At 49.5% G+C, this 19,987-nt stretch overlaps 1 protein-coding gene across 5 annotated transcripts in view; it reads right to left on the bottom strand.

Annotated features, from left to right (window-relative positions):
- Nucleotides 1–19,987, bottom strand: part of B4GALT1 (beta-1,4-galactosyltransferase 1) — a 56,795-nt gene that overhangs the window by 12,763 nt on the left and 24,045 nt on the right. For 4 of the 5 annotated variants that reach the window (XM_003312037.6, XM_016960713.3, XM_016960714.4 and 1 more), the window contains exon 2: nucleotides 11,708–11,943. In XM_003312037.6, the coding sequence (XP_003312085.2) occupies nucleotides 11,708–11,943 (236 nt within the window). Of the gene's footprint in view, nucleotides 1–3,507; nucleotides 5,511–8,856; nucleotides 11,944–19,987 lie in introns of those variants that run through there. The other variant, XR_010148718.1, reaches the window with a different exon arrangement.

Here is a 19,987-nt window from a genome sequence, read left to right as displayed (position 1 = left end):
GTTTCAAATGGCATTTCATTTAATCATCTTGACAATCTTGTAACAACCCTCACCCCAACCCAGACTTACACTGTCAAACACAATTCAGCCCCGTTGAGCACTTTCCAACAAGCAAAGGGAGGTATACCAACAGAGCCTTTCTACACCTGTGCACTAGACCCCCAGGGCTGCCCAGCCCAGGACAATGCTCCCTTCTCTTGGTACAATCCCCAACAACTGCGGCAGAGGGCTCTTTGAGGCCATGTCTCTACCATAGGACTGGGCCTACTGGCCTTGGCTGTTTGATCTAAGCAGAGGCCTAACTGAGACTGAACTAAGCATTTTTCCTCTCCCAGGAATTGGAATTTTGGAACCACAAATGAGCACCTCTACAGCCAAGGCCCATGAGCAATGGCACCCTGGAGGAGAAGCCCAAGAAGCAGACCTGGTTCCAGCCCCTTTCACCGTGCGGGGTGCCACGGCCCTTTCAACGTGGTGAGATGCCCCAGTGTCCGGCCCAGACTTAAAGTTGGTCAGGCAGTTTTCCAAAATAACCTGAACTACATATCCCTCCCTTTCTCCCTCATCCCAGCCTGGCCTCATCTGTGGGATGCAGTGAGACGGAAGGGCATGGTGCACTTTAGCAAGTGCTATCACCTATCAGGGGCCGTGGGTACACCAGGCCAGCAGAACGGTGGAGGAGGAAAGTGTCCTCCCCCGGAATGACAGAAAAGTCAAGCATTTTCTAGGCTGCTTTGGGTGAAATGCTGTAACACCGGGGCACACACCTTCTTTGATAAGAAAGACAGGCCCTGGCAAGCTCACCAAGCCCCACCACTCGCAAGAGGTGGGAAGACGCCCAGCTTCACTCCTGCCCTCCTCACTGAGCCCACTCATCCGTACCTCTGCCACTCCATTTGCTCAAGTAAACATCGATCAAGCACCAAATACACCACAGTGACAGAAACATGCATTTTTAATCCCAGGAATGCTGGCTTCTTTATTTATTAGCTATGTGACTTGGGGTACATCACACCTCCAGGCCTCAGTTCCCTCTTTTGTGTTATGGGGAGAGCATGTGCATTGTATTAAATGAGACAACATTGTCTACCAACATAAGATTAGGTCCACCCTTAAAAAGCTGGGTTTTTCAGAATTAAGAAGACCCAGCCCGGGGAGGCTGAGGTTGCAGTGAGCCATGACAGCACCACCGCACTCCAACCTGGGTGACAGAGACCCCATCTCAAAAATGGGGCCCCACTGCCTGAAAACAAATGTTGGCTACTATCATTACAGGAAGAGGCTTTCCCATCCATCTTGAACAGTCAGACCATTCCAAATGTCTCTTAGATATCCTACCTGGAGACTGCCTTCTGTAGTGTTTGCTTCAAAATTCCTCCCAAATCCTGCTTCTCTGATGAATGGGAAATTACTAAAAACATTTAAGGCTCAAGGGAATTAGCCTGTGGCTTACATGATTAGAGTTTCTCACAGCAGAAGAGAGTCAGGGGGACCTCTGGAGGCCTGTGAAATGCGCAGGAAGTCACGCTTGGTGAAGAGAAGCCAGCATGCTGGGTGCAGGTGTCCCTTTCAAAGACGCAGCTTTTAAAGGGTGGGCCTAATCTTATGTTGGTAGACAAGAGTTACAGTTATCCCTTCCTTCTAGGTCAACTGGCTGCTTTTAGAAGGAGAAGACAGGCCCCCAAAAGAAAGGCCAGAAAACATATAAAATCCCCAAATGATTGAGCAGAGACTGCTACAAGATGGGGACTGGAGACAGCAGACAGAATCGACCAGACGTAGACTCTGGAGGCGGTGCTGGGAGAGAAGGCACCGCCTTCTCTGTAGGAGCAGAGAAAAGCATGCATGGTGAGAGCATTTGTAAAGGCGGTAAGGAAAAGAGAACAGCCAAGGAACTACAAGAAATTCCGAATGAGTGAAGCCAGAATGAAACATGAAGGCAGCGATGAGCCAAATCACAGAGGCTGGGGAGAAGGGTTAGGTGCTTGTTAAGATACTTAAGCTTTATCTTTATTTAGGCCACAAGGAGCCTTAAACCATGGTTTGTATGTCAAGGAGGGATTTGTGCCCCAATCCAACTGAAGGCAAGGAGACCAGTTAGGAAGCTGTTGTATGACTCCTATGAGGCAACAACCGTGGGTAAGCAGACAGTGCCTCCCCCAAGGGCTAAAGGCAGGGGCTCCACTTCCACTTCCATGCCTCACCTGCTCCCGGTGTATGTGCACTACACTTGCAAGCAGCCTTTGTAGGGGCGGGGCGAGAGGTTCAGGACAGGTGCTAGAATCTGGTCTAATCCCCAAGAAAATCCTAACTGTGGTTAAGGAAGGCAAGCGTGGCCTTCCCCTGATTGCAACAGGGGACAGATGACCAACTACAGAAAGCCACGGGCCACTCTTGTCCAAGTCCCAACAGTTTCTGGAAGAACTGTTCTGTCCAATCACCCTGCCTTCCCTGGATGTCAGGTCCATGTGTGTATATCAGCAGACACATCCCTTATCCATAATGGCTTAGGGACCAACTGTGCCCAGCCTCTCCTGCACCAAAAGACACAGCAGCAACATGGCTGGAACCATCAACCCAAAGCCAAGACTCGCAATGAGTCAGAACTTCTACGTGATAAGAGAGACACTGTTGCTCCTATACACATGCCCTGGCTCATCACAGAGCCACACCCCTCCCCACCATGCAAGAACGCAGCACTAAGCTCTCAACACGACAGATCCGGGGGCAGGTCTGCAGCCAGTGGCAATGTTTGCTGAAACACCCTCTGTATGCTTTTCTGTGCCCACTGAGACAGTAAGAGGAAGGAACTAGGCCGAGTGGGTTGCATGAAACAGTAACAGATCAGCGGCAGCAGAAGCTCTGACTGGGCATTCCTATAGGCCTAAGTGTGGATCCTGGAACAGTGGACAGGCTGGGAGATGATCCCCAGAGAATTACTGGAAAGAGCCTGGGATTATACAAATGCTGAGTTTGTGGAGGGCTAATAATATCTACTCAGCCATGAGTTCACAGCAGTTGGGCTCTAGTTTTGCTTTTGTTGTTGTTGTTTTTTTGCAGGCTCGCCATGTTGCCCAGGCTGGCCTTGAGCTCCTGGGCTCCAGCAATCTTCTCACCTCAGCCTCTTGAGAAGCTGGGACTGTCAGCACGTGCCACCACGCCCAGCTGGGCTCTAGTTGTTAAACATTGTTAACTATTGTTAACCATAGCAATATGGTAGCTCAGAGCTCTCAACAAAACTTGGATCTGAGATTTAAACTCTTCACCCCAGTGAGTGAGAGAGATGGGCCTTCAAGGGTTAGGGACGAGGCTATGGGAGTGGTTCTTGGTCAACCAAAGACACCACTCTCAAGAGTGAGCATACCCTTGACCCCTGCCACACAGGAACACAGACTGGACTGAGGCTATAAAGTTGGTTTCAGAGAGAACTGAGCTCCCTGAAGAGCCCAACAGGGATTCTGGGTGAAGTGAGCACAGAAGAGACAGTTTTTGTTTGTTTGTTTTTTTAAAATGGAGTCTCACTCTGTCACCCAGGCTGGAGTGCAGTGGCGCGATCTCGGCTCACTGCAAGCTCCGCCTCCCGGGTTCATATCATTCTCCTGCCTCAGCCTCCCGAGTAGCTGGGATTACAGGCGCCCGCCACCACACCCGGCTAATTTTTTTTGGTATTTTTAGTAGAGATGGGGTTTCACTGTGTTAGCCAGGATGGTCTCGATCTCCTGACCTAGTGATCCGCCCACCTCGGCCTCCCAAAGTACTGGGATTACAGGTGTGAGCCACCACGCCCAGCCAGAGGAGACAATTTTAAACCCAGCTCCAAGGAGCCAGCGCAGGATGCCTGCCTCTCCCAGGGCCCGACACACTGAAAAGTGGAGATGTGGCTTTCCGCAGATATATCAAGACAGTGGTGCTAAGCATGTTCAGGATGTTTAAGATACAAGTTGGAGAAAAATACTTAAGAAAAGCTTCTCCTTCAGAAAGCAATTTGGCCATCTGTATTAAGAACTATAAAAATGTCTAAACCATATCTGAACCCATAATCCCACATCTGAAAATCTAGCCTGGGAAAATGATCCTAAATGTGGAACAAACCAACACAGAATAAACTTCAGACTCCAAGATGTCCATTATGGTATTACTTACGGAAAATTGGACATTACCTAAAGGACTTCTAAGAGAGAAAAGACAAGTTAATTATGATGGAATTCTACGATCAACTACTATGAAGGTATGGAAAGTGACAATGATGAAGACTATGAAATAACATGGGAAGATGCTGATGATAAAGAATTTAAGGAAAAAGCAGGATACAAAAGTTTATACACACACAGCATGAGCTCAACTGTGGTTTAATTTAAAAGAAGTTAAACTCTCAGACCCTGTATGACGGGCTGGCTTCCAGCAACCTCAGCATTTCCGAGAGAGCCCACAGAGGCCCTGGTCTTGCCTAGGAGACCCCAGGGCCTGAGGATGGCACACTCATGGGATTATTTACATAGCCTCCCCCTGACCAGCAGGGCCCTGGCTCTGGGTTGATTTGAGGACATGTGAACATTACCAGGGTGGTGGTGGCAGCGGTGGTGGCAGCAGCAGTGGCAGCGGTAGTTAGGTCGGCATTCCTCTCTCTCTCTCTCTCTAGGAGGCGGAAAGTACAGAAGAGAAGGTAGGTGGAGAATAAGAAGCAGATCAGAGAGGAACTCCTCCTTCCACTTGCTTTGCTACAAACAGGATTAACAAGTAAAGGCAAAAGGCCCCTGCTAGAAGGAAAACAAAAAAGAAGAAAAAGAGAAAAGGGTGGATGCAAGGGAGAGAGGTGAGGAAAAGAGAGGCAAATGTCAAAGCTGCAAGGGAAAAGGGGCCCATTCTGATGACCACTGTTCCAATGCAAAAACAAATTCCTAATAAGCTGTCATTCCTTGTCACAGAGTCATGGGTGAGCAGAAAAAATGGCGTTTCCCAGAACAATGTCCATGGAAGCAATTCACCAGCAAATTGAGTCCCCAGAGAATAGAGACACACACAGACTAGGTGGGGCACACAGCAAAGGGGCAACACTCAAACAGTGATGGCGCAGAGACACTCCCTGGCCTTCCCACTCCCACTCCCCACCTCGGCAAGCTCCAAAGGGTCCAAGTGCCCGAAGGAAGGGGAGGCTACAGGACAGGACCAGCCCTACCCCATTCCTCCCAAGCTCCGTTCCCACACACATCAATCTGTGCACTGACAGCTGAGGTAGAAAATGGAAGGCCGGGATGGGGGGATGGTAGAGATGATCAAGATAGAAACCAAACCAATGGGGCCATAAGCCCAGGCAGCTGTCCTCACTAATGGGATAGACCCAGGAGTCTGCTTCTCCCCAGTTGATCTTGACCTTGTGTAGGAACCAGCTGCTTGGACCAGTGACAGAGACAACTGCTGAGGTAGGGTGACAGATACTCTTGCTCACTGAGGGTACAAAGGACTGTCTCCAAATCCATCCTCAACCAGCCTGGAACTGCCACCCCATCATCCTAAAACAGTGCACAGAAGAAAAGGAAACAGGAGAAAACTTCAAAGCCAGACAGAGTCCTCAGGGCAGCCCTCCCTCCATTTCTCCACAGCCTTTCAGGCAGGCTCCAGCTCTGCTTCCTGGCCATCGTGTGCTTACCCGTGGAGCCTTCCCTCCACAGGAACAATCAGAAAACCATTTGCCTTACTCTGGGGGATGGGGGGGAGGTGGGAGGTTCAAAATTCAAAGTGAGACCATAAAGGTGCTGAGTCCAAAGGACCCTAAAGGAGTTTTGTGACCATTAACAATCACAAGGCTAAGGTATTAATAGGTTTTCTGCATTTTTCCTGATAAGGGAGGTCACCCCAAGGACTGTCACAGGCAGCCTGTGCTCTGGTCAGCATTGAGCTGGAAGCTTCGGGGAGAGGCCTAAGGGAGGGATCCTGCAAGTTCCCAAGGGTCAGGACCTGGCCCCACTGGGAATGGAGGCTTCACTTCCAAGAGGCACAGATTTAGGCAGAAGACCAGGAGTAGGGAGTCCTGAGACTAGGGATAAACAAAGGGGCAGGAATCCCGGAGAGAAGCCCCGTGCTCCACTCACTGACTGCGTCTGTACTGACTATGTACCAGCTGTGTGGTCAGGGAGAAAGAAGGGAGGCAGACATGAGGGACTCAGAGTCCGGGGGCTGGGGTGAGGCTGGAACTCAGATAATCATCCCTTTCCAGAAAGTTCTGAGCAGCCTGGGAGCAGCAGGGAAGGAGAAGTCAGCTCTATTCCAGGGGCTCCACAGAACTAATGAGGTTGGGGAGGGAAGCTTAAAAGATAGCCAGAGACACACTAGGAACACAGGGGACAGCATAAGCAAAGGCACACAGAGGGGAGAACAGAGGTGTCTGGGTGGAGATGGGGAGTCCAGTGAAGTGGAGAGGAGGAGGAAGTGGCTGGAGGTAGGTCAGGGTCTCGGATGCTAAGCTTGGGCCTTCCGACCATTTAGACCGTTGCCTGTAGGCAGTCGTGAAATGCTAACAGGTTTAAAAGAGGAAGTAACATGGTCAGAACCAGAAAAATCCTGGGCAGCTGAGGGAGAGGAACAGAGGTGCCAGAAGATATGCAATCGGAATTGGAGAGACCAGTTCTGTGTACTGGCTGTGGGGCAAAGGGCTGCCATGGTTGTGACAAACCCACCTGGCCAGCTGTGCCTGCATTCCTTACTCATTTTGTAATTTTTATGATGGGCAATCCCACAAACATTCTGCATTCCTTAATTTAGGGCTAGTGCTACCAGGTGGTGACCTGCCCTCCCTTCATCTTGAGTGAAGTCTCGTTTCCAGGTTTGAGTATTAGGAAATGCAGCATGCATCCCTGTTTGCTATGATGTCTTCTCCTTCTGTTGCTTCTTTTCTTGCTGCCGTTGAAGTTGGAATGCTATATCTTGAAATCCACGTCTCAGAGTACAAGGAGCCAAATAGTATTCTCCCATGCTGGTGAGCTAAGGTCAGGGGTGGGAGGAGAGACCTTAAGGAAAAAGAGCAACTCTTGTTCTTCTATATCTCAACCAGGAAAGCCTCTCCCGGCTCATTCCTTCAATATCCTTATTTTAAGATATAAGTTAGTACAATAATTACAGAGGCATAAGCCAAATGGGAGTGGTTAATAGCTTACTATAGACAGAGTATGAGTCATAACAACTTGTGAAAGTTCACTCCTGTGTGTAAAGCTTGATACGTGGCCCTATTTTGAAGAGGCTTATAGGCCCGGGATGGCCTCTGAGATTCTGCCACCTGGCTCACTCCACTATCCATTACCCTCTGACTCCAAGGAGTTCAAACCAATAGGAGGAAGGGTCCTGATGCGGGCCCTGAGTGGGGGTGCAGCAGGAGGCGGTGGGAGCCATGAAGAATTCACCACCACAGAAGCAGGCAGAGGAAGCAGGCAGAGGAAACAGGCAGGATGAATGGAGAGTGGAGAGGCAGGAGTGGACCCTCCTAGTAACGGCTGGTATTTACTGAAGGTTTACCATGAGAAGGATGCCTCATAGCCCTCCCCACCAAGGAGGAAACTGAGGCCTGCAGAGCTTAAGTAACCTGCCTGAGGTCACTGACTGTAAAGTGGCAGTGCCAGGACTGAACCCAGGCAGTCTGAGCACACAGCACACTCTCAGCCCTGGATACCAGACTGTGAGCAACATTGGCGGCACCCTGGCCATGAGGAGTGTCACTGATGCCCTGAGAAGGCACTAAATCTGGAGTCAGACGCTGGGGTTTGAGCCGCAGCCCTACTGTTGTCTATGTGACTTTCGGAGCCTGTCCCTCTCTGAGCCTGTTTCCTCACCTGTGACATGGAGCAGAAGTTTCTACATTGTCTGGCCTCAGGGGTCTAGGCAAATCCTAGCAGTGACTGAATGGGAAGCTAAGGAAGTGGAAATGGGACATGGCCCCTACTTCAAGTAGAATGAAACCCTTGTGACCTGCTGTAAGCGGAAGGTTGTGTAGCATTTCAATGGGGCAGAAAGAAATCTGATACTGAAAAGCCTGTTTGGGAACCCTTGGACTAAATGTCTCAGAAGCCACTCCATTTTGAGCATTACTTCTGTCTAATCTTAAATGGTATGTGTGTGTGTGTACATGTGTGTGCATGTGTATGTGTGTGTGGGAATGAAAAGTCAAAATGACAGCTGGGTGTCTGGGCCAGGGATAAGCTGAGAGGCTATAAAGAGGGCTAACAGCCCATAAGGTTTATTTGCTCAACAAACAGTGCAGAAAGGTCAAAACCAGGTGCTACAAAATCCCTTTCTTCTTCTAGAATATAACCATAAAACAGATAACACAGGCAGTTCCTAATTTGTAGACAGGATGTGCTCCAAATGTTTCTCCTTCCACCTCTTTTTTTTCAGGGTTCAGGTTTCCCATTACCATTTTATTATTTATTAGGTAATATTCTTTACTGGAAAGGTATGGCAGAGTTTAAGCATTTCTCAACTTAGTTATCTGGACTCTGACCATATTTTCCCAAAATGATCAATTAGGGTGAGATTGGAGCAGATGATAAGAGAGTAGCTGGGGAAGTGGGAGAAAAAGCGGAAAAGATTCTCCTAAGGTGGAAAGTTAACCCTTGGAGAAGGAAAGGATGAAGAGAAAAAAAAGTATGAGGAAAAGCAAAGAAAAAAAAAGATGATATTGACAAGATAAGAAAAAAGGAGGTATATATGTTTGAAAAACCAAAACTAAAATATTCCTGATGCTAAGTTGTGAAGTGGGAAGAGGAGGGAGGGAGGGAGGATGGACAGTTCCTAGTGTTCCAGGGAAAGCAGGGAGGCAGTTGGGAGGAGATGCTAACTTAGGCCCGCTTTCCCCAAAGTGTGACTCACAAAACACTCATCACTTGAGACGGTTCTTGGAAAAGTTCTCTCGTCAGGCAAGCTCAGGAAACACTTCTGGGGTTACAGTGTACACCGGGGTACCAAAGGCTCTGCGGGAATGAGAACTGCTTTACATGGTTCAACCCAACATTCCTCAAGCGTATTTGGCTCCATTTGGGGAAGCACACTTTTGGAGGAGCACTCTCTTAGGTGGTGCGCAGTGTTAGCCAGCACAGCTGTGCCACCGGTCTGAGCTGGCTTGGTTAGTTGTTCCGTCTACTCGGATTGAGGTGGGCAGGAGCATGTAGCTGGCAGAGGACATTCAGAAATCTACTGTGTTGAGCCTGGGGAGTATGTAAATTGTATCATAGGAATTTAAGCTGATGGCTAGATTTTACTGGTCCAATATTTGACTTCAAAACAGGGAAGTCTCACATTCACCTAAACTGCAACATATCTAGACGTAGCATCCCACCCTCCAGTCTTCCTTGAAAACAGCCACCTCAGTTCAAAAATTCAGCATCATCGCTAACTCTTTTATCCTCTTTACCCAAGTATATATTTTATTTATTTATTTATTTTATTTTTTTGAGACAGAGTCTCACTCTGTTGCCCAGGCTGGAGTGCAGTGGCATGATCTCGGCTCACTGCAACCTCTGCCTCCTGGGTTCAAGAGATTCTCCTGCCTCAGCCTCCCGAGTAGCTGGGATTACAGCCGCCCACCACTATGTCCAGCTAATTTTTGTATTTTTAGTAGAGACGGGGTTTCGCCATGTTGGCCAGGCTGGTCTTGAACTCCTGACTTCAAGTGATCCGCCTGCCTTGGCCTCCCAAAGTGCTGGGATTACAGGCATGAGCCACTGCGCCTAGGCCCAAATATATATTTTAACCTACCTATATGGCACCCAGACCACAGCTGTGTGTCTTCTACTCAGGCAGATTTGTGGGATGCTATCAGATGCCCTGCTGAATAAGATATGACAGCATTGTATCCACAGTACATCCCTCACCTACTGGCATAGCAACTGTCAAGAGAGAAACGAGATGCAGCTGGCACGGCTTGTTATTAGTCATCCCTGCTGGCTCCTGGTGATGGTGGCCACCTCTTCCAGGTGCTCGCTGCCACTGCTTTAATAACAGGCTCCTGAATCTTGCCGTCATTGGTATGTGCTAACTGGCATCAGACAAATGTTTCTCGATCACAGAGCTTTTCTTAAATGAATATGTGTTGGGTTAAAGTGACCTGCACTTTGCAGGACATTTACCTGTTCTCTCTTGCATTCTCCAATATTCTTCCAAGGTGACCCACAACTGCGTGGCTGTCTTGCTTGCAGGTGTTCATAGGGCCCTGGTCTGTACCTCACTTGGCCAAAGAATTCAAACAGCCTCAAGGGGTTTGCCCACCACCTGCTCTCCTGCTTCAGTTTCCTTGTAACAGGGCTTGTTCTGCTCTCTCCTGCCTCACAGGCTTAACTCTGACACCTGGCCCCAGAGCTTCTGGTGCTTTCCTACCCCAGTGGGCATCTCAATTTCCAGGAACATGCAAGGCTCCTTTCTGCCTTGAGGTCCCTGCTCACTGGCCCCAGCTGAGAAGCCCATCTCCCTGCAGACTTTAGAACCTAGTTTATATCCTGGTTCTTCCAAGCCATTGCTCTCTCTCCTTCCTCTGAGCTTCCAAAGCATTTGGCAGCCACCATCCAATCACAGGATATTTGAGTCTGTTAACAAATTGTTCCCTGGGAAGGTCCCACTTGCCAGAAGTGGGTTGGAGGCTTCGGGACAGGGCAGGACTGAGACCTTACACTTCTTCAGAATCTCCCTGCAGCAAGTGATGCAGCACAATGCCACAGCAGTCCTCGAGTGCTTCCCCTGGGGTCATAGGGAAGGTGCACAGAGTTCCTTGACCTTGATGGAAGCCGTAAACTGCCAACAATCCTCCTACCTAAAGCAGAGTTTATCTCGAAATGAAATGGACATTGGGCCTTGTAGAAATGGGCGTACTCAGACTCTTCAAATGAATTTCAATGAAACTGGGTGCTTAGATAAGTTAGATGTGTCATTGCACCTAGGAGGTTATAGTCTAAAAACATGAATTTAAGTGTTAGGGGTAATCTTGAAATATCAAAGTTATACTCTTGGGAAAATAATGCTCCTCAAATAAACTGAAAAATTTATTTCAATAAAGATGCCTCTTAGATCAATCTGATTCTCCATGCCATGGTGATGAAAGTTGACCTATCCTTAGCATTACTTTCCTAAGCAGGGCTAAAGCCCAACACATATGGATCAGACGAGCAGTGAGAAACTTTTTCTCAGACTCGGCCCAGTCCACATAACTCTCAGATGGCCCACGAATCAGACTTCTCCAGATATTTCACCAGGGACTGGCATGTAGGCATGTGGCCTGAACTAAGGGCACTGTCTCCAGGTGCCCCAGGAGACACACTCTGACTGACTGGATAAACTTTTAGTTACCTAAAAGTCTGACATCTAAATGGTGGTTTTATTTTTAAAAGGAAAATACACAGCTACACAAAGCCAGGGAATAATCAGTGTGTACTTTGGAATAATTAGGGTTGTCTTTTTTCCCAATCTTGCTGGAAGGCTACTTCCAGAAAACAAAAACAGAACAACGAAAACACTCCAGCATTTCCCTTGGCTATAGAGTTGACAGCAACAGGCAAGCACACTGTTTGGCGTTTACCTCATCTGCACTGGTGGTGGCTGGGGGGCTGGTTCCTCGCTGTAAGTGCCAGGTGTCTGTGAAATCACTCCCCTTCCCCTGCCCTCATTACACACACATCTGATACACATCTGCACGCACACACACCCTCTCTCATTCCACCTTCCCAGGCCTCACCTGGTTGATAACATAGATGCCATAGTCCAGCTGCTGGCGCTGCAGGACTGGGTGCAAATAATATAGCCAGTACTTGAGGTGCTCCTGCCGGTTGCGGAATGGAATGATGATGGCCACCTTGTGAGGAGAGACGCAGTCCCTGGGGGCGTAGCGGCCGCCCATCTTCACATTTGGGTTCTGCTTTGCCACGAGCTCCAGGTCCACAGGCATGTTAAACTCAATCAGCATGGGGCCCACTAGAGAGGTGGAGGGAGGGAGAAGTTAGCAGGCCACAGGACTCGCCACTGCTCCACAGGCTGCATCAGATGGCCAGGCTGCAGCTGCAGAGGAAATGTCTCCTCCTGGGAGGCAACATGGCCACGGAGAGGGCCCTCCTGCCCAGCATCAGGCACCACATCCAGCATTAGGGTGACCAACCATCCCCAGAAACCCCCTTCAGTGCGGGGCAAACCTAGATGGTTGGTCACTCTGTGAAGCACTCGCCTGCCCAGGACCCTCCCCGCTCTGACTCCACTGTAAAATGGAAGTAATTTCTACCCAGACTTCCTGACAGGCTGTTGTAGAAATCAGTGATCACGGATGAGAAGGCAATTTCTCAAAACCCCTGAGGTTGAGACTTAGCTCTGCCACCTCCCAGCTGCGTGGCCTTGGACAAATGGCTGACATCATCTCTCTGATTCTAGCCTAACTGGGGAAGGGTGTGTGTGTGTGTGTGTGTGTGTGTGTGTGTGTGTGTGTATGCATGCATGTTGGGGACGTCAGTGTGGAGGGAGTTAGCTTCGAAGTGGAAGGTAGCAGGAGTGGCATGAGTGCCCATGTCCCAGGAAGGGACTCGACGGAAGGTGAACCTAGGTCTGGGAGAGATGGAGGCAAAGAAACCCCAAAGGAGACTGAGGGAAAATAAAAGAAATAGCTGGAAACACAGAAGAATGTTTAGTAACAGAGGGGATAAAGTAACAAAGAGGAAGAAGAAGTAACAAAGAGGGAGGGATGACTCCCAAGTTTCTGGCCTAGAAGAACATGGATGCAGATGAGAGAAGTAAGTTAGTAAGAGAGTGCTTGCCTCAGAAGAAAAATGGATGAGGTGCAGATTGTGGATTGTGAGGTAACGGCAGGTGGGAAGAGGGATGAGGAAAAGGTCACATACCGGGTATGTGGTACACGTGGTGCAGTCCAGGCAACACAGGGAATCAAGGCTCTGCTGAGAGTCAAGAGCCAAGACTTGAACCCAGGCTCCCCATACTCTCTGCAGACCAGACCGCCTCAAAATGGGTTCCAGAAAACATCAGACCCAGCAAGATGCTTAATGGAAAAACATGTCTCGTGGTCAAATAAGAACGGGAATGCTGCGTATTAAATCCTGCTTCTGCAAAGTCACAACACACACCAAAGGCTCTGAGAAGTTGTGCAGTCGAAAAACCCCCTTCGTTATATTTAACCCACCATTTCCCAAGCTTATTTGGCTACAGAACCATTTTTCCAGGGAACACACTTTGGGAACTGTTACTCTAGTGTAACCAGCTTCACCTGTGAAGCAAATGAGCCACAAGAACAAAGGAAGGAACCTAGAGAACAGGTAGGAACACCAACCATAAGCACAGATCAAAACCTGAAACATGCTGGTGAGAACCCGCCCAGGGCCAGTGAGCAGGCTTCAGCCTGCCCTGTTTATCAATAACGCGTGGCTCTCCAAGCACCCCCTACTCCCGGAATCACTCGCCCTTCTGAATTGAACAGCTTGAGAAAAAAAGCTGTGGGCCTGGTTCCTCTCACCAGATAGCTGCCACTTCCATCCCCTTCCCCAGTACACATCTCACATCCTTCCTCCCTCCGTAGCTGACCCAGGTCCACCATCACAGGACCTGTTCCCATTAGTTTGTTTTCTTCTGAGATACAGCCCCGACCATATTACTTTCCCACTAAAACCTCCAGTGGCTCTAAGGCTGTGTGGCCCTGCACAAGGGAAGGCCAAGGCCCACAGCTGAGCAAAAGGCCCTTCACTCTCAGCTCTGTCCGTCTCCCTCCCCATCCCTTAAGCCATGCCTGTCCACACTTTTCTCTTTGCCAGAAATGCCCTTTCCACTCTCCTCTTAACTAGCAAACTTTTGCATTGAGAGATAGGCCTCAATCAAGCTTGATCCTTTTACTCTCTGCGCTATCACAGAGCTCAGGCAGCAGACCCTCTGGGGCAGGGAAGAAGATCCTCAGGCCTCCCTCTCTGGTCATGCACCTCCCTCCTGGAGGGACAGAGGCCTTGAAGCTCAGTCCCTTATAAGACTGCCTGCTGAGCCAGCTCCCACCTCCCAAGGTGCCCTAAAGTGAGCAGGCACTGTGCTCTTCAGAGAAGACCAGGACTCAGTCAGTGGTCACCCTGGACAAGTTTTTCCCAAACCTATCACCAGAATTGCTTGAGGAAGTTAGTACAAGTACAGCATCTCGGGCCCTTCCCTTAGAGAGTCTGTGGATTTTGGGAAGGACCTAAATGGCTACCTAACAAGGAGCCCAGATGATTCTCACTGGGCAAGCTGGGTAGTAGGGCTCCGATGGACCATCTGATGGGCATCTGATGTCAAGGCTTAGGGCTTTCGGGCAAAGAGGGCCCTCGGGGATTCCCACCATTCACACCCTTCCCCACAAGGTCAGCCAGGCCTGGGCTGCCCAACACCCAACCCTGGGCAAAGCCTACTGGGGGTGCCCTGCTGCACAGTGAACTTGTGAAAAACATGAAGAAAAGATCTGTCACAGGGCTCTTTTCACTTCAGAGGGCCCCCACAACATCTGCAGCCCCCACCCCACCTTTGGTTCTGAGGATGCTGCTAAACATAACCGCGTTTTGGGGAACCCAAGAAGCACCTGGGCTGTCACCCTGCCGACTTGCTCGTACCTTCTGAAACCCACCCAGAAAACAGGAATTCACACGTGGCCTGGCTCGCTTCCGCGGGACAGACACCTGCAGGCTGGAAAGTGTCCTGGTGTTGCCCCATCATGGGTTTCAGAAAGGTGGTCCTGAAGTCAAGAGCCCCGGACAGGAGAAGAGATGCCTGGGCCCCGGTCCAGCTCCACCAGTGACTTTCCAGATGATCTTTGGTATCCTGAGAGTGGATAGTACAGCCACTCTCAGGGTACTGGTTTCCTCATTTGTAAACTGCAGGGACTGGACTGGATGCTCTCTAAGGTCTCAGAACGCCCTGACGTGTCCAGTGACACTTGGTAAACCAGGAGGAGTGCAGGGATCCAAAGCAAGATCTTTAGACAAATCCTTGCTCCCACCTTCCCTGCCCTCAGCATGAATTTCCAAGCAGACAGGAGACGTGAGTGTCCCGCATAGGAGAGGTGGAAAGAAGCCTTGATCACCAAGCGTCACAGTTACCTACGTCTCCTCTTACCTCAAATTCCTAGGCTTTCTCAGCTTCTTTCTTGGATGTCCATCTTTGCCCCCTTCTCTTCTCACTCTCCCTATACCCAGGTCTTTGGTTTAAGCACATGACAGTTCCCAAACCTCTGTTTCCATCTCATGTCTCTCTCCTGACCTCACAGCCAACAGAACATGGCTAGCCATATGTCATGGGCACCTCAAACTCAACCTGCCCCAAATGGACTCTCATGCAACCCCACCACCATCACCACCTACAGCCAGACCTGCTTCTCAGGATTCCCTCAGCAACTGACACCACCATCTCCCCAGGGCAGAAGCTGATACCCGGGTGGTCCATCTTCTATTCCCCCTCCTCTCTCCCCAACCCCAACACACACACTAACGCTCTCTCACCCTCACATACACACACACACGCCCACTCACTCCCATGCCGGGGCTGTCCACAGCATGCTGACAACCCACAGAAGCCGATCGAGCACCAAGCCAGAGAGTCTTTACTCTGAAATGTCTGTTAACTGCAAACTTGCCCTGTGATATGTATCAAGACCACTTTCAATTTGTTTCAATTGATACTTTCTGGGTACCTACTGTGTGCCAGCCCAAGGAGGAGTGGGTTGAGGTAGGGAGGGAGGATGGACAAGACAAATCCTGCCTTCCAGGAGCTCCCTGCTGAGCGTGTGGCAGAACCTAAATGAAAATTACCCTGGTTTAAGGATGGTCAAGGAGCTTGCTCCTCCAATGGCTCTGTACAGAGCTTTATCACTGAACAGCCTCTTCTCACTCTCCTGCTCCCTTCTGAACTCGCTGTGCCCCTTGCACAACCCCCATCATGCTTCCAACACACTGAGACACCTTGACCCCCAATCCTGCCCTTCTTGCCAATCTGGCAATTTTTTCTCCACAACTCTAAGGATCTTGCAGCTCACACCTTTGAGACAACAGACAGCAGCCCCAGACCTGGCGTTGAATGACTAATTGGGTCGAGTGCCAGCCAGGAGGCCTCCTGAATGCCCTGCACACCTCCTGCCATACTGCAGGGACCATGCTCTGCTACACACCTGGCTCTGTCCCAGTGAGAAACTCCAGAGAGCTCAGACTCCAGGAAGGCAACGGCTATCTCTGTTCAGAATCATGCAGACCTGTGACCAGGTTTCAGAGCCACTGCCTGGGGTGGTGGGGAGAGGCTCTGGGAGGAGGCAGAGGGCTGAGGGCTTCATGACAGGCCTCAAGCCGAGCCAAGGCGCCCTTGCTGTGCGGCGCATGGCGTGTGCTACCACAGGCTCTCGGCCCCGCTGGGCTGGCTTGTGTGTTTTCTTGGCTCTGGAAGCTGGGAGGCAGGGTTACGTAAGCAGATGAGCAGATGTAAGCTGTCCTCGGCTCCCCCAGCTCAAGCCCCGCCACGTGGGCCTCTCGGCTGGGAGTCCAGGTCATGGCCTTGCATGTAAGTCGCTCAACAACTTCAATGTGTGAGCTCAATTCAGACAAATTCCACTGCTCCCCTGCCTGGCACAGCAAACCCAAACACATACATGTCCCTGCATCAAAGGCCCTGCTAATCTAAGCCAACACCAGCACGGACTCCTGACTGGTTTTCATGCTGGCTGAAGCACTAGTTCAATCCTTTAGCCTCAGCAAAATAGGCTGAAACATCTAGTCACTGTTTGTCAACTGATTGGCCAGTAGGTCGAAAGAAGCGTTGGCCTGATGCTTTATTGTGACAATGTTTCACTAGCCCAGGAATGAAATCACAGAAGTAAAGACCATGTAGGTGTTTTTTCATTAAACTAAAGGTAATCAAAGTATAGGAATGCCCTTTCTTCCAAGATTAAGTGCTTCTTACTCTTTGAATATTAAAATGTCCTTTCTCTTATGAAATCATCATAGATTTTCATGCTGGACTGATTTTTAAAATTTAATTTAAAAAAAAATCCTTCCTTGGCAGCCATGGGTCAGGCCTCTAAGTTTCTTTTGAAAATTCCCTGGACAGGAAATTCAAGTATTCAGGAAACATTTGGGAACACGTGGAACTAGGCAGTGCCTAGAACTCTGTGATTCTGAGAGTTGGGATATTGGAATTTCTTCCTGGGTCTCAGACCTGACAGTACACTGCACAGCCCCTCTTCACAAACCAGCTCCCCCACCAGTGCTGTTCCACAGGCTCATGTGGATGGGCCGCTTCTCTCTGTACCAGTCTTCCAAAGGCCAGGTGCGCACCGCAAGCTGAGCCACGCATTACCACCAAATTCCCCAGCTTGAGAAAAGATTTGCTTGCAGCATTCTCGTGAAATCACGGTGCCCCTTGAGGCCCCTTGGGCTAGAAATGAGAAGCACCATTTACTGTACGTGGCTCACCCGTCATTCTGGGAAGAGCACAAGCTCTCTAAGTCTGCAAGGGCTTCAATCTAACAAATCTAACAGCTGCCTGGCCTTAGCTCAAACACCACCCCCCCAGGAAGCCTTCCCAGACCACTCAAGGTTGGTTCTTAAGCATTTCACCCACTTCCCCTAAGCATTCACAGCACCACATCCATTCATATTCAAACATGTACCCAGTTAGTATGTATCATGTGCCAGGTGGTATAGGGCATGCAGGGGTTGGTGGGGGAGTGGGCGGCAGGGTGAGCAAGTAAAGAAGAGGTCTTTCAGGCCGGGCGTGGTGGCTCACGTCTGTAATCCCAGCACTTTGGGAGGCTGAGACAGGCAGGTCACCTTGAGGTCAGGGGCTTGAGACCAGCCTGGCCAACATGGTGAAATCCCATCTCTACTAAACCCCATCTCTATTAAAAATACAAAAATTAACCGGTTGTGGTGTAGCTGTAATCCCAGCTACTTAGGAGGCTGAGGCAGGAGAATCTCTTGAACCTGGGAGGTGAAGGTTGCAGTGAGCCGAAATCACGCCATTGCACTCCAGCCTGGGCGACAGAGCAAGACTCTGTCTCAACAACAAAAAAAGGTCTTTGCCCCCAGTAGTCAAGGAGACCAGCAAAGCCAACAGTACTGCTGAGTGTGACAGGTAACAAACAACAAGCTAAAACTAGCACAGAAGGGGAATCAACTAGGGGACAGGAAGAGAGTCAAGGAAAGCTTTGCAAAGAAGCAGCTCCTCCATCAGGGCCCCTCAGTTCTCTTGGGAGGATTCATCATAGAGTTGTGTCCACTTGGCTGCCATGCACATGGGAGTACGCCAATAAATCCTAGCTGTGTGGGTGGCGTGCAGCTATCCTCTCTGCTTCTCTGCCACCTGCACAAGTAACAAAGGTTTCCATAAACCTACAAGAAAACCTGACAGAAGAGCAGGGGATGGAGAGCCACCAGAAGGGACTCTCGATTCTCACGTGAAGCATTTTGCACTGTTTCAAAATCTAACTCATGAAGGCTTCGAAGGTGTAAGAAATGATTTCTTTCTTTTTTTTTTCTTTTTGAGACGGAGTCTCACTCTGTCGCCAGGCTAGAATGCAGTGGCACAATCTTGGCTCACTACAACCTCCGCCTCCTGGGTTCAAGCGATTCTCCTGCCACAGCCTCCCGAGTAGCTGGGACTACAGGCACACACCACCATGACCAGTTAATTTTTGTATTTTCAGTAGAGACGGGGTTTCACCATGTTGGCCAGGATGGTCTCGATCTCTTGACCTCATGATCTGCCTGCCTCGGCCTCCCACAGTGCTGGGATTACAGGCACGAGCCACCGCGCTCGGCTGGTTTGTTTCTTAAATCAGATGTTTGTGGTATTTTTCTTTATACCTTTGGTTATATCTTTAAACTTGAACAATAAATATTTTAAAATATGACCCACAGATGGGAAAGGTGACCCCCTCCCTATCCCATTCCTAATAAGGAAGTATCTTCCAAAATAAGGATGTCAAAACATATAACTCAGTGACCAGAAAACAGGAATAGTCTATTCTTAATGCTGACATGATATGTCTTGGGTACACCACACACAAACACAAGTTCAACACCCCCAACACCCACTGTTCTTTCCACCAACTCACCATCCAAGCCACTATTTGTTTCTTTCCCTAGGACCTCTTTTTCTTTTTCTTTTTTTTAAGAGACAGTTTCTCGCTCTGTTACCCAGACCAGAGTGCAATGGCATGACTATTGAACTCCTGGGCTCAAGCAATCCTCTCGCCTCAGCCTCCCGTGGGACTGCAGTGCATGCTACCACACCCAGCTAAGTGAGAAACATTTTTTCAACAGGAAACAGAATACATCTGTGGTCTCAGTACCCTGCATTTGGGAACAGAGAGAAAAACAAAGAATTTGCTGAAAAAAAATAGGCCAGGTGCGGTGGCTCACACCTGTAATTCCAGCATTTTGGGAGGCTGAGATGGGTGGATCACCTGAGGTCAGGAGTTCGAGACCAGCCTGGCCAACATGGTAAAACCATGTCTCTATTAAAAATACAAAAATTAGCTGGGCGTGGTGGCACTTGCCTGTGATCCCAGCTACCTGGGAGGCTGAGGCAGGAGAATCGCTGGAACCTGGGAGGTGGAGGCTGCAGTGAGCCGAGATCATGCCACTGCACTCTAGCCTGGGCAACAAAGCAAGACTCCATCTCAAAAAGAAAAAAATAATAAAAAATAAATTAAAGGAGACTGCCAGACAAGGTCCACACAGCAGACCCTAGGTGGCCAAGTGGGAAGCTAGACCAGCTGGGCACAGTGGGGCCAGTTGTTCATCCATTCATCTGTGCTCAGAAACAGTCCTGCCACATGCCTGACCTGCCACACTTGGTAGTTCTTCCAAAACATGACTTAAAAGTGACTTCGTCAGCAATGAACCACTGACTGACCTCAGTGGAACTGCCATTTCTCATGCCTTGCTCTCTCCCTCATTAAAGTCCCACTCAACCTTCAAAGGCCAAGCACTCAAGCTTGCTTTCGCAATGCTGGTAGCTT

Source organism: Pan troglodytes, chromosome 11 (assembly GCF_028858775.2).
Source record: "Pan troglodytes isolate AG18354 chromosome 11, NHGRI_mPanTro3-v2.0_pri, whole genome shotgun sequence".
Lineage (NCBI taxonomy): Eukaryota > Metazoa > Chordata > Mammalia > Primates > Hominidae > Pan > Pan troglodytes.
The sequence above is the reverse complement of the archived record's forward strand: the minus strand, read 5'-3'. Positions and strand labels throughout refer to the sequence as shown.